At 39.5% G+C, this 13708-nt stretch overlaps 1 protein-coding gene and 2 long non-coding RNA genes across 5 annotated transcripts; 1 reads left to right on the top strand and 2 right to left on the bottom strand.

The window, feature by feature from the left end:
* Positions 1-2711: 2711 nt before the first annotated feature.
* zmp:0000000881 (cyclin-dependent kinase 3) lies at positions 2712-9354 on the bottom strand. Of its 3 annotated transcripts, none has more exons than XM_040030527.1 (5): positions 9219-9354; positions 7249-7414; positions 5532-5670; positions 5100-5207; positions 2712-4502 (listed from the first exon to the last, which is right to left on the bottom strand). In XM_040030527.1, the coding sequence occupies exons 2-5, from the start codon at positions 7392-7394 to the stop codon at positions 3555-3557; spliced, it is 1341 nt and encodes a 446-aa protein (XP_039886461.1). In that variant the 5' UTR covers positions 7395-7414; positions 9219-9354; the 3' UTR covers positions 2712-3554. The 3 variants fall into 3 exon arrangements, with proteins under 3 accessions (XP_039886461.1, XP_039886462.1, XP_039886463.1); XM_040030528.1 differs by having other exon boundaries at positions 7249-7404; XM_040030529.1 differs by lacking the exon at positions 9219-9354 and adding an exon at positions 8013-8035.
* On the bottom strand, positions 5753-7242 carry LOC120732733. Its single transcript, XR_005695664.1, has 2 exons — positions 6272-7242; positions 5753-5929 (listed from the first exon to the last, which is right to left on the bottom strand). It is a non-coding gene; the product is annotated as an uncharacterized LOC120732733 (long non-coding RNA).
* Positions 9355-11422: 2068 nt separating the features above from the next.
* On the top strand, positions 11423-12197 carry LOC120732734. The gene is made up of 2 exons (XR_005695665.1): positions 11423-11474; positions 12081-12197. It is a non-coding gene; the product is annotated as an uncharacterized LOC120732734 (long non-coding RNA).
* The last annotated feature ends 1511 nt before the right edge of the window (positions 12198-13708 follow it).

The raw sequence follows: 13708 nt of genomic DNA, 5'->3' as shown, positions 1-13708 counted from the left end.
TCAGTGGCACCAGAGGAGTGTGTTCACTGTGAACTGTGTTGAGCTGTGGAAGAATGGGAACTTGCTACCATGCCATCCAAATGAAAAATTGTAATAAATTTTTTATGCTTCTTTCTTTGTAAGAACTATTAAAACCTGAAAACAAGGAAACTCTGTCTTGGGTACTGGATTTGTATATATGTGTGTCTGCGTGCTAAAGGCTATTTTTAACAATGTGTGCATGTAAAGTTAGGTAATTGGCTTTGTTACTATGTCCATGTGGGAAGTTTGGATGTGGATGTGTGTGCGAATTACCCAGGGGAAAATTTTCAAAATGCATGAACCCAAGCATAAAGGTATTTATCTGTCACACCAAGACCTATGATTCTCCCCCTCGTTACCCATCAGCCCTATCACACAGCCGACCCGGCAATGGTTACACAGCTGACTGAGTGAGTGGAGCGGCCTTGTTGAACGCTGCTTTTGAAGATGATGCAACACGACGGACAAGCAAGCTTTTGCTTTAAAAGAAATGAATCTGCTGTTTTATTAAAGAGCTCACTGCTTGTCATGCAGCGTGAAAAAATCCAGCCGGGGGATGGAAGTCTTGAGAAACACGATAAAAGACGGGATAAAATCACCTGAACACGACTTCAATATAGTGGCGGTACAGCAACTGATCCTGGGGTTTTACAAAGGAAAGAGACTGTGAAGTGTAAATGAGCACGCATCACACCTTTCCTGAATGCTGATGTTTAGTACTGTAGACATTTAAACATGTAAACAACTTCAGGCTGACGAATCAAATCAATGTAAATGTATCAATTATTTTAAATTGCAACATCACATTTATGGAACTTGTATAATTCAAGCATTTAAAGGCGTGACATAATTGAAATAACCATGTGATAATAGGCAGAGGCTAAAATTTCACCTCAGTCCAGCTACATTAAAAGGCTATTCTATTTTATTCTATTCTATTATGGCTTAATTTACCTCTAACAAGTTTCTCCTGTATTTCTAAACCATTTCTAGCATTGCACCATTTTATTCTTTGTGGGGAAAGTGTCCTAGCTTGAAAGAGCTTCGGACAAGAAGCAGACAAGAATGATTAGCTTTCTTAGCTACACCTAGTTTAGCTGTTGCTGCTGTTTTACTTCAGCTCTCTTGGCTGAAAAGACACAAAACATAACAAAACAAAGAGTTTTTCTTTCCCGCTGTCTCCAACTGCGTGCTCATAGAGGGATTATTGGGGCTTTAAGTTGACTATTGTTGTGATTTGGCATTAAATAAATAAAACTGAACTAAATTGAATGGGCCACTTTATTAGGTACACCTTGCTAGTACCTGTATTGGATCCCCTTTTACCTTCAGAACCGCCTTAATTTTTCATGCCATAGATTCAACAATGTGCTGGAAACCTTTTGTAGAGATTTTGATCTATATTGACATGATAGCATATAACAGTGGAAATTTGTTGCGTGTCCCATTCTATCACATCTCAAAGATGCTCTATTTGATTGAGATCTGGTTTCTGCAGAGGCCATTAGACTCACTGTTGTGTTAAAAAAAAGCACTGTGAGGGGATTTGTGATCTATCCTCATGGACAAAATACAGACAATATTGTGTTGACAGTGCGTAATGTAAATGGTCAAATTTAAATACAAAGTGCCATAAACTACCAAAAGCCCGTTTCTGGTAACCCAAAATAATTTTAGAAGAATATTCTGAAGAGGCGAGGCTGCCGGACACTGGCGCCACCGGGCCCTCTGACCACCACCAGCAGGTGAAGTGTCTTGCCCAAGGACACAACGACCGAGACTGTCCAAGCCGGGGCTCGAACCGTCAACCTTCCGATTACAAGGCAAACATCGTGTCTCTAGAGTGGATTGTCTTTGCATCACATTTCTACCTGAAAATATTTTATAGGCAGTATTATGTACTTTAAGACATGCAATGATTATTTTAATTGAAAATAGCAAGACACAATCACCTTATAGTCAAAAATCATAAACTGTCTCTCCCTGTCATCGGTTACTACTAAAACAGACAAATGCACTTATCCAAATATCCAAAAGAGGGCATACTATATCCTCATGTGGCTGCCAAAAGCAGTCACTGATACAGAGTGCATGTCCATACTAATCCAGTCTGTGGTGTGCTTGTGAAAAAAATTACATTTGAAGTGAGATAACAGAAAATCTTAAAATTACAATAAATGTGATAATAATACCAAACCTAACTTTGTTTAACTCACCCACATCTTGCACCACATCATTATCTCAAATGGAGCTAAGAGGCAACAATACAAATATGCATTTAATGCCATATTTAAAAACACACGACTTACAGAACCAGGACTTAATACCACTTGTGTAATTCTTCACGAAGCATTGCTAATTCACATGACATTCTACATAAATAAAAGTTGTCAGTTGCTCAGCTTTACAAGGAAACCACACAACCCACTTCCTTGATCCATGTGGCTAAGATGGACTGCAGTGTTAACAGATGTAGAAACGACTGAAACCAAATGGCAGTTGTTGACCTAAGTTTATATTCATGTAGAAACCTCAAATCACTGATCCTTTACAGGTGGTCATCTAAACAGTGCCACGGTTTCAAGGAGGAAGCCAAATGTGAAATGGTCCCACCAGTGACAGTAAATCAGTCTCAACTCAGAGCTTTCCCCTTCAGGCCGTGAAAAAAAATCCACACAGACTGCTAAGAGCACATATAAACAATAAAAGCAACTTTAATGCTGATGTGTAAAACTACATGAGATTGGAAGATGTACTTTATTACTGCAAGAGTAATTACAAAAAAAAATAAAACGGGTTCTTCTTGTTCTTGTAAACGGGGTGTGGACTAACACATCACCTTTGTTCACTTTGAAGTGTAAAGAGCAGTGTAGCAAGAACTTCTGCCACACAATAGCATCAAATCAACCCAGCAACAAATCACTTGTTGGTTCCAGCAACTCAAAGATAAAGATTGCTGGATTTATTTGTCTTACTTTACAGTCATTAAAAAAAAAACGACTATCAGACACAGGAGACTCTGATGCACAGTACAGCTTAAAGATTAGATCACTAGTTAAAAAAACAGCAGACATATTAAGCAGACAATGCACCACATACCCATTCTGTATACCACACCCACATTCCCTGCCCTTAATTTCTCACAGTCATTTATTTAACCAAAACTATCAAAACACATTTCATATGTAATCACCATTGCACATTTTAGCCAACAGAAAATATATATAACTATCAGTTTTTCAACTGGAGATAATCTCATTACAAGTCCCACTCACAGAGCTTACAGTGAGCATAATGCATACCAAAATCCACAACATCTAGGTTTGCACTTGAAATTGATATTTTTAAAAATAAATTTGGAACTAAGCATACGCTAATGGAAAGTTTTAATTTGGAAATAACTCAAAACTAATCAATTCCTTAAAAAAAATTTATATCCTGTTACATTCCATGCAATGTCTACTGCACCTAAACTCAGTCTACTCTTTAAGCTGAGTGAACATACAACTATTTTGTAACTCTCCCAGATACTCTCATTTGCTGTTAAACTTGACATCATCATACTTGACTATCTTTCCATCACGAGTCACCACCTCGGTCTGCTCCCATGAACCCATTTCCCCGTTTTTCTCCTCAAAACGCCGCACCACCACCCTCCCTGTCGTTGGCAGGTTGCAGGGAAGATCCTTGGCAGCTTCGTGTAACAACTTCATTTTCCTGAGGTCCTGTGCGAGTTCTAATCCACCTTTCGGCGCCAGATCGTGATTTTTGTTCTTGTCCTCTTGCCTCTGTGGGGAAGGAGGAAGGTGCACTCCAGTCCGAGGCAAAGGTTTTATCTCTGGTCTAGGAGAACGTTCAAATATCCGCCCTGTAGGCTTATTCATAGGTGACTGATGTATGTCAAACTTGTTTAACGGTGATGGATCCCTGTTAAATGGAGAAACACCTCGGTTTATCGGTGATAAGTCCCTGATTAGCGGAGATGCAGCTTGATTGATTGGTGATGGGTCCCTGATTGGCAGATGTGCATCTCTGTTCGGAGGTGATGGGGACTGGTTTCTGGCATTAAAGTGAGGTGTAGGTGGTTTAAGATGATCTTTTTGAATGGGTGTGTTGGTGACAATGCTCATTCCTGCAGCTCTTCGAATATCACTAATGACCCCGCCCATAGAGGCCCTCAGAGATGGATTCTGCTCCACCATCCTACACACAGCAGGGCAGTATGGTTGGTCCTTTAAAACATCCTTGATTTTGTCAGGACAGACGCTGGGTGTGTACAGACGAATCCGGGCACAGAGCTCAGCTATGATTTTTCCCATGGCCCAGACGTCTGAACGCTGATCTCTCTGGCTAACCCTCTGCAGCACCTCAGGAGCCGAGTAAGCCTCGTTCCCCATGTCCATTGCAGAGTTTAGACCACGTCTGAAGAACTTGGCCAGTCCCAGATCAATAATTACTGCTCTGTTCGTGTTATGCTCCACCTAAAGAACAAACATTGTTCAGCAAACATTAAATATTGACTAAAAAAAATACACCTCATACAGCTTTATACGGTGGATAATGTGCAACCAGCTTCTGCTCAGAGATAGTTTCTCTGAAGAGTCTGCACAGAATTACCAGCTTTTCTATTTATTGATTTTTTTTATTATTTTTATCTGGTTCTGTTGATCTTTAGCTGACTGTCTTTTCAGATGCTTGTTTTGTTGTTAAAGCATTTTGTAATCTTGTGATGTTGAAAAGCGACAAAGAATATGGGATGGTGTTTTTTTGCCATGATCAGTTTTATGATACCAGCCACACGTATGTCTTTAAAGTTTTGAGACAAGTATATGCGTAACGAACCATTCGTAGTTTCACTGTGACAGACGCATGTGCTTTGCCCTACATTACTTAATCTCTGAGACAACCAAAGCTTGCGTAAGTTGACTTTGACATTGCAAATGAAAAAGAAAAAAACAAACAAATGACAAAAACTTCTTTACCTACCAGAGGGATAAGACTTATTCAGAGTCGACATATGCTCAAATCTGCATGTTAAAAAGAAACATTGTGATAAAAAAATCTAAATTTCCACTCACCATAATGTTTTCAGGCTTGAGATCTTGATGGACAATGTCTCTGGAGTGTAGATGAAGCAGCCCTTCACACATGCCGACAATGATTGTGCCTTTATTAGCTGGAGTCATCTGTGTGGTAAAAATAAATATGAGACCAATTTTAGGACGACCAGGGTCACATTGACTTTCATGCTTACCTGAGTTGGAAATCTTTAAACTACTTATTAAAGTGTGAAATAAATTAGGCAATTGCATGCTAAAATACATAAAATGTTACACAACAGAAGATAATAGGTAATATTACAACAGCAATTGTTCTTGGTTTATACCCTACACAAAACACACAGCAAAGCAAAGGAGTCAGTCAAAGGGCAGTGGTGACCTGCAAACCATGCAAACAATTTTTCTTAATTTCAACTTTCATTTCTTTTGTCTTTTTTCTAGTAACCTCACCGATATTTTAGACTTTGACGCCTTGAAGATGGTGGTCTCCAAGTCCTCTCCGAAGACAAACTCTAGTGGAATGATCCATTTTCCATCTTTAAGAGTTATTTTGCCCAGAAGCCTCACTATGTTGGGATGTTTTGACTTGCTGCAGATCAGTGGTAACAAGTCATGGAGAAAAGAAGATTTTGACAAAATCAAAACAAAATAAACTGGGCGTTTTCTTTTTCTAAAACATTCAAAACCACCTGGATCATCTAGCATCAGGTGAGGGAATTCTGTGCAAACATTCAGGTTTTGATTCAGAGGCCACTAGATGAGTCAGGCCTTCAGGCCACTCTCATGAAGTCGGTTTCTGGTTGTATTGATCAGATTGATTAATCAGAGACATTCACATCAGTGGCCTGCTGGAGATCATTTTGTAGGACTCTGGCAGTGCTCATGCTACCAGTAGTGACACTGACCCTAGCTAAATGCAAAACTTGTGAAAGAAAAATTGGTCAAAAATGCTAAAGAGGAAAAAGATGTCAGTGTCCTCCACCTGTAAAACCACTCCTGATTTGGGTGTTATCTCATTGTTGCTCCTCTAGTAAAGCTGTTGTTAATGTCATTAATACTACAGCAGCTAAAACTGATTAACAACAACCTCTGCTACTTAACTGGCCATATCAATACCCCAGACGTTTAATTGACTTTATGCTGTACTCTTATTAAATAGTATTACTTTAATTTTTTAGCAGTTAATTAACACATAGTCAAGACCACCTGATGAAGATAAAACAGAGCATCAGAATAGAGAAGAAAGTTGATTAAAGTACATTTGAAAATGGGGTGGTTGGTTGATGGCAGTGTTTCAGAAACTGCTGATCTACCCCTTCTTTAAATGCCTTGTTGATATCAGAGGCCTAAGGAAAATGGTTCAAGCTGGCAGGTAGGCAACAGAAATTCAAATCATGAGCTTGCTTTGAATAAGTATCTGGCAAGAGTGGGAAGGGAAAACTCGCTTTTACAGTAACAAGAACAAACCTCATAATACTAGATAGATAGATAGATAGATAGATAGATAGATAGATAGATAGATAGATAGATAGATACCTTTATGATGATCTAAAGAGTGACCAGAACTCAGTTTTTTTTCTCAAAGCACCTCGAGGTTGTGGTGCAAAAGGAGATTTTGATCATGCAAGTAAAGATCTGCAGCACATGTGTGAAGCTATGATGCCAATATCAACAAAAATCTCTGAGCAATGTTTCAAGCACTTTGTGGAGAGAGTTTAAGGCAGTTCTGAGTGTAGAGGCCGACAAGTCTTGGCCAGTAGGTGTTTGTGCAATTCACATTTTTTAATATTATGGTTTACACCATGATGCTCTTTGGTTATAGCCCAGAAATGACAATGCTAATATGTAGTAAATAGAAGGTATGAAATAAATACTTACTGGGGAACTATGTAACCAGCTTTAAATCAATTATCAGTGATGTGACTGTTAATGCATAAAGAACATGCTTTTTGCCTATAAAAAACATGCAGAATGATAGTTTTCTCTGTTTAGCAATAAAAAGCATATGAGCATAAACAGTTACATTTAGTTAAAAGCAAGCAAAAAAGTATTAAATGTCTGTCAGCAATTACACCGTCTGCCATATATTTTATACAACTATGTTTTGTAATAATGTCATATTGCTGTTTTTGTCTTTGAAAATATTAACCATGCTTAATATGCTTACTTGTACACTTCACTCTCTCTCTCCAGATCCTTCCAGCTGATGAGATGTTGAGGAACTTTCTTAATAGCAGCCCAGGTATCATTGTACTTCTCCTTGTACACTTTCCCAAAACAGCCCTCTGCAAGGGTACTGGTGGAGTACGCCATCTAGGAGACGCTGTGAGAGCCTTAGAGTGAGAGGAGGGTCATTTTACTCACAAAACAAAGAATGATAGAATTGATAACAAGGACATAATAGAAATAGAGTTTCTGTAGTATATTCAGGTTTGGTGACAACTACAATGTTTAGTTATATGATATAAGCGTGAGTAATTGTAATACAAGCCAGTAAATATTTATGTTTGGTGGAGAATGATTGTGAGTAATACCCTGTACTTTCAGTGCTTTTGATGATCTTGAAATCACTCTGTTCTGTTTCTGGTACTAGCTGCTGTGACTTTTGGTACTTTCCACTTTAGACATTGATAAAACAACAATTCAGTAAAGCAATTCAGGACAGCAAGGTTATTTTAAGGACTATAAAATATGACTTATTATTATTAAATATGACTAATATGGTTCTTAAACCACATTGTGAGTATCCTTAATGATCAAGATTAAATATCAAATATTAGTAGCTAACATAGCAGTAACTATCTAGAGATATTGCTTGATAAATAAAAGTAAAAGTAAAAAGCAAATAAACTCAGGTCATTTAAACAGCACTGACTATATTTATGTTTAGCGTATTGCCATTTTAACTTACAGCAAATAAAATGTGTTTACCTTTTTCAGATCTCACTGAGATTTCGAACGTAATCACAAACAAACTGAGACTGAAAAACTGCTCTCACTCACCTTTCAACCTAACATTCATTGGTGTCAGCAGACTGTCAGACATAAACTTCAGTTAAAAAAAATATTCCCTGGAAGGGCGTTACCACTCTTGAGTAATACCGTAGATTCCTTACCGGAAAATTCTTAAGAAGAATGAAAATGTTCCACAGACTGATAATCTCACTGAACTACCATTTTGTTTCCATCCATCCATTCGCTTCCGCTTATCCTTTTCAGGGTCGCGGGGGGCGCTGGAGCCTATCCCAGCTGTCATAGGGCGAAAGGCGGGGTACACCCTGGACAGGTCGCCAGTCTGTCGCAGGGCTAACACACAGGGACAGACAACCATTCACACTCACATTCACACCTAGTGACAATTTGGATTAATCAATTAACCTATCCCCACAAGCTGCATGTCTTTGGACGGTGGGAGGAAGCCGGAGTACCCGGAGAGAACCCACGCAAACACGGGGAGAACATGCAAACTCCACACAGAAAGACCCCGGCCTGATGGTGGAATTGAACTCAGGACCTTCTTGCTGTGCGGCAACAGTGCTAACCACCGTGCCACCGTGCTGCCCGTTTTGTTTCCCTCAAATAATAATTAATTTCTTTAATTAGAAATACAGTTTGGGCAGTGAGCACCTGAATAGTAAAGTTCAGGCAGGCTGTTCTCAGTAACTCAGCTGTAACAGAAGCTGTTGTATAAATAAAGACACCAGGACCCTGATCTACAACCACGCTTATCATTTCAAATATTCTGACAGCAGAGTGACTTGATGTCAGGATTATAGAACAGGTTTTCAAAGAGACAGAGAGCTGTGTAGTCAAAACAGGAAGGAAATGTTGACAGACTGGTCAGTTCACAAGAGAAGAGATTGAAGAAGGCAGTTTTTAACTTTCAAAATAGTCCTTATTATCAAGAACATTTGCAGTCACAGTATCTGAATGACTAAAGTTGATCACAGTATAGCAAATCATTTTCACTTAAGACAAACTCAAGGTTTTACAAACATACATGAGAAGCTCCTCAGGAAACACACTTTTCAATTACTTAATTGTACTTAAATTTAAAACCACTCAAAGGTAAAATATATATAATCTTTGATCCTTTTTGTTCTTGAATCTCTAAACCACAAAAGATTCTCTTCCTACCTTTATGCTGTTGAGGGAACGCAGCTCTGTCAGGTCTGAACACGAGTTGACATCGTTATCGCTCTTTAAACCTGTTCCACACCTTCCTGAATCTGATTCATGGCCCCAAGCAAAGCCAGTCCTATCCTGTAGCACACTAATTACAAGTGAAGAAAGAAGCACAGCGTAAATACAAATGCAGGTATGAGATAATGTTTGGTAAACAGGACACGTGCTGTCACAGTGGGAGAGAAGACAGAGCCAGAGACCAGAGTTTTAACATTTGGATGACCGTGTGGAAAACAAAATAGCAGCAACATCCATAATAAATATAACAGCAGTGCTAGTGGTTATATGTATACATATACATGTGTACATCTAAAAATGCTAAAATGAAAAAGAAGGGATGATGAAATATGCAGATATGTCCTTATGCAAATTATTAACTGGTACAATTACCTACCAAAATACTTAAATTACCATCAGCCTTAGCTGTCTTGTGCTTTAGACTGAAACTGCTGAATACAAGCTGAGCCAATGTGAGCACAAAAGCACGCTAGTGTTAGCAGGTTTTGAACTATTATTAGGTTTTTAACAAAACTATGAATGAACACATATGGAATAATCTAGTAAACAAAAAAGTGTGAAATTACTCAAAACATGTTTTATTCTTCAAAATAGCCACCCTTTGCTTTGATTACTGCTTTGCACACTCTTGGCATTCTCCCAATAAGCTTCATGAGGTATCTAATAAAACAGAAAATGGTTTTCCAACAGTCTTGAAGCAGTTCCCAGAGATGCTGAGCACTTGTAGGCGCCTTTGCCTTCACTCTGCTGCGCATGTCACTCCAAACCATTTCAATTTGGTTTAGATCAAGTGAATGTGGAGGCCAGGCCATCTGGCACAGCATTCCATCACTCTCCTTCTTGGTCAAATAGGCCTTACACAGGCTGGAGGTGTGTTTGGGGTCATTGTCCTGGTAGCCATGCTGGTTCAGTGTGACTTCAAATGGTTGTCTGTCTCTGTACCCTAACCTGTCCAGGGTGTACCTACGTGCTTCCAAACCGGCATTTCATCTCCGAGATAGCTATCCCTGAGAAGTAAAGCAAGTGTGTAAGTTCATCTCTGAATGTTTGTAAAGCATTCCTGCGTTAAGCTTAACAACCGATATATGGAGCGACTGCCTCTCTCTCTCCTGCTGCTACTTCAGTCATGAAAATGATCAATGATCGGCTTTTCTGTCACAAGTCCGTCTCTCTTGTTTGTTTATCGCCCACTTTGCACCACAAAGAGGAAACAAGCAGCAAAACGACTGCAGCAGATGCCACGAGAGAAAGCGGGCGAGCGAAAGAAAGAAAGAAAGAAAGAAAGAAAGAAAGAAAGAGTGAAAGCGAGTTTTTGTGAGACATTAGTGACATTTAGCGAGGCTATAGTTAGTGTGTGGTGTAGTCATTGTTTTGTTTTGTGTGTCAGTTACACTGATGGATGTCACATTTGCTCCAAAAAAAGCCACTAAAGGCAAATTCCAGTGTAAATGCTGTCTCCACATGTAAAACTGGACTGATACAGCTCCTGTTGACAGACCTGCAGGGTTTAGGCCAGTGGTGTTCTCCTCTGTCTTATAGTGGACAGAAACATTTTTTTTGGAGTGGCACAAGTAATTTTTGTGCCTTCTTATTTGATGCAGAACACCTGATTGTTCTGTAAATAGATTTAAATGGTTATATAAAAAACGCCTGAGGCCTTGGCTGCATTTTTAGGTAAATAGTTCCATATAACTTTGTTGTTTGTAAAACGTGTGCATAATTTTTTAGAAATGTACAATTTCTATTTGCATTGTAAGTTATGAAAATGCTCCATTAAACATGTTTGTGGTTTTTACTGTAAAAAATATAACTTGTTTTCTACTTGGATTTTAATTTTTTTGTCTAAATTTACATTTTAATTGCGTAAATATAGTATGTCAAAACGAAAAAATAACTCACATTTCAGATCTTAGAGGTTGTGCTGAAAATAATGATACCAAATAAGGCAATATAAACAGTTTTTAAAGGTGAAACATAGAGGTAAAATCAAAAGTCGTCAAAAGCGGCCAATTATGCCCTGGACGCCAGAGGTAAGCTGGTATTTAACTTATTTTTTCCTTTGGGAAAAAGGTTTATTAGATTGATCAGTATTGCTGAACTATGAAATATTTTGTGTGCAGTGTATTTTTAGCATACAGGTATACCAGAATAGCAGTAGTGTTTTGTTTTTTAAAATTTGAGTATGAACTTGTCAGGGTTGTGGTTCATTTTGACCCAGCATTTTCAGTTTCTTATGTTTTGGTATTCTTCTGTATTATGATTTATGTTCTGATTCTTTTGTTATCCTGTTTTGAATATTATTTTCTATGTTTCAGTTTATTCTGTTTAACGGTTTAGTTCAGCGTCAAGTCAGCGTCCTTGTTTCTGTTTCTTGTTTCCTGTTTTACTGTGAAGGTCTGTGTGTCATGTGAGTGTATTCAGTTTTGCTTCCCCTGTCTCGTCTTGTCAGTTACTTCCTTCTGTGTTCCCCACCTGTGTGTAATCTCCCTGTGTTCTCCTGTGTGTATTTAAGTTGTTTCTACTTGTGTACTAGTCGCTGGTCTATCTGTGATTTAACTGTGTATTCTCCGTGTGTTTTCCCTGCCATCCACCTTCATATGCCTCTGCTCACCCTCCTTCATGTTCGTGTTCATGTTTGCTGTTTAGTAGTTTAGTTTTTCCCAGCTTAGATTATCTTTAGTTCCATTTTGCCATTTTTCACCTTGTGCTTTATTTTACAATAAACCACCTTCACATCTCAGCAAGTGCCTGCCTCATTTATTTTCTCCTCACGGCTCATCCCATTTGCCATGACAGAACTTTTACAAAATGCAGCAAGATATTAAAAAAGACAGTTTTATTGATTATAAAATACACTATATCTGATTCATATCGGTATTGGCAGACATCCAAATGTATGATATTGGTATCGGTATCGGACATAAAAAAAGTGGTATTGTTATCATGCCATCTCTAGTAGAAAGTAGTAAAAATTAAGAAAAACATTAAATAAGAAGGTGTGTCCAAACTTTTGTGTCTGGAGATGGCGCAATACTGGAAGAGCATATGGGAGAAGGCTGCAACACATAACAGTGGCTAGTGAATCTAAGAGCAGATCAGACAGACCTCCCTGAACAGGGTCCAGCAACCATCACAGTGGCAAAAAAGGTTCTCCGTTATGGACAAGTTGGACACCACAAGTCCTCGACATAATTACCGTTTACTGGCTGAGGAAACTGACTGCACTCCATGAGCATCTGGTAGCACAAATGAGCAGGCTGCTAATGGATGAAACACACCCAGAATGGCTAACTGCTCAGTCCTGATCCCCAAGAACCCCCAGAAGGGACTGGTTCCATCCAACTACCGGCCTATAACCTGCCCCAGTACCACATGGAAGCCCCTATCAGGCATCACAGCGCTAAGATGAATAGGTACATGACTCAATACACGAGTGGGGCACAGAAAGGAGTTGGCAGGAATACCAGAGGAGCAAAACACCAGTTCCTGGTAGACAGAACAGTCACCCAAGACTGCAAGACCAGACTGACCAACCTGTGCACTGCCCAGATTGAGAAGGCCTATAACTCAACGACGCACATTTGAGTCGTGGAATGCCGAGAACAATACAAGATCAACAGGACCCTGAGAGCCTTCATCAAGAATTTGATGGGGATGTGGCAAACAACACTGGAGGCCAACTTCAAGCCTATAGCACAAGGCACCATCAAGTGCGGGATCTACCAAGGAGATGAGCTTTCCCCGCTGCTGTTCTGCATAGGCCTGAACCCAGGTGAATAGGAACCATGAAGAGGCCACCAAGAAAGCTGCAACCCCCAAGTACCTGCAGAGGGTCAGGCAAGTCCTAAGGAGTCAGCTGAATATTAGGAACAAGATCTGGGCTATCAACAGCTACGGCCTGCCAGTGATCAGGTACCCTGCTGGGATAATAAGCTGCCTAAAGAAGGAGATGGAAGCCAGTGACATGAAGACAAAGACGCTCCTGACTAAGCACGGAAGGTATCACCCCAGTCCAGCACCCTGAGACTGAGTACGCTAAGTGTAAGGAATGATGCCTGGTACTGGTGAGTGTCAGAACTACTGTCCAGGATGAGACAATGAAGAGTTTTCTCATCCATGTACTCAGTGAATACCTCAGGCAACAGAAACCCAGTAAAGTAGAGTAGCAACTGGAGGAGCCATCATGGAAGGACAGGCCCCTGCACGGTAAGTACCACTGGCGGATAGAGGAAATGGCTGACATCCAGAAATCCTACCAGTGGCTGGACAAAGCTGGACTGAAAAACAGCACAGAGACACTAATCATGGCAGCACAGAAACAAGCTCTAAATACAAATTCCAGAAAAAACATAACAACACTCGTGTTGTGTTCACACTTACTCTGAATTTTAAAGGCTCTGTTCTTGATCTTGTATCTAGTTGGC

The sequence above is a fragment of the Simochromis diagramma genome, unplaced genomic scaffold (assembly GCF_900408965.1).
Source record: "Simochromis diagramma unplaced genomic scaffold, fSimDia1.1 OVJJ01000361.1, whole genome shotgun sequence".
Lineage (NCBI taxonomy): Eukaryota > Metazoa > Chordata > Actinopteri > Cichliformes > Cichlidae > Simochromis > Simochromis diagramma.
Note: the sequence above shows the minus strand (reverse complement) of the source record. Positions and strands in the feature narration are given on the sequence as shown.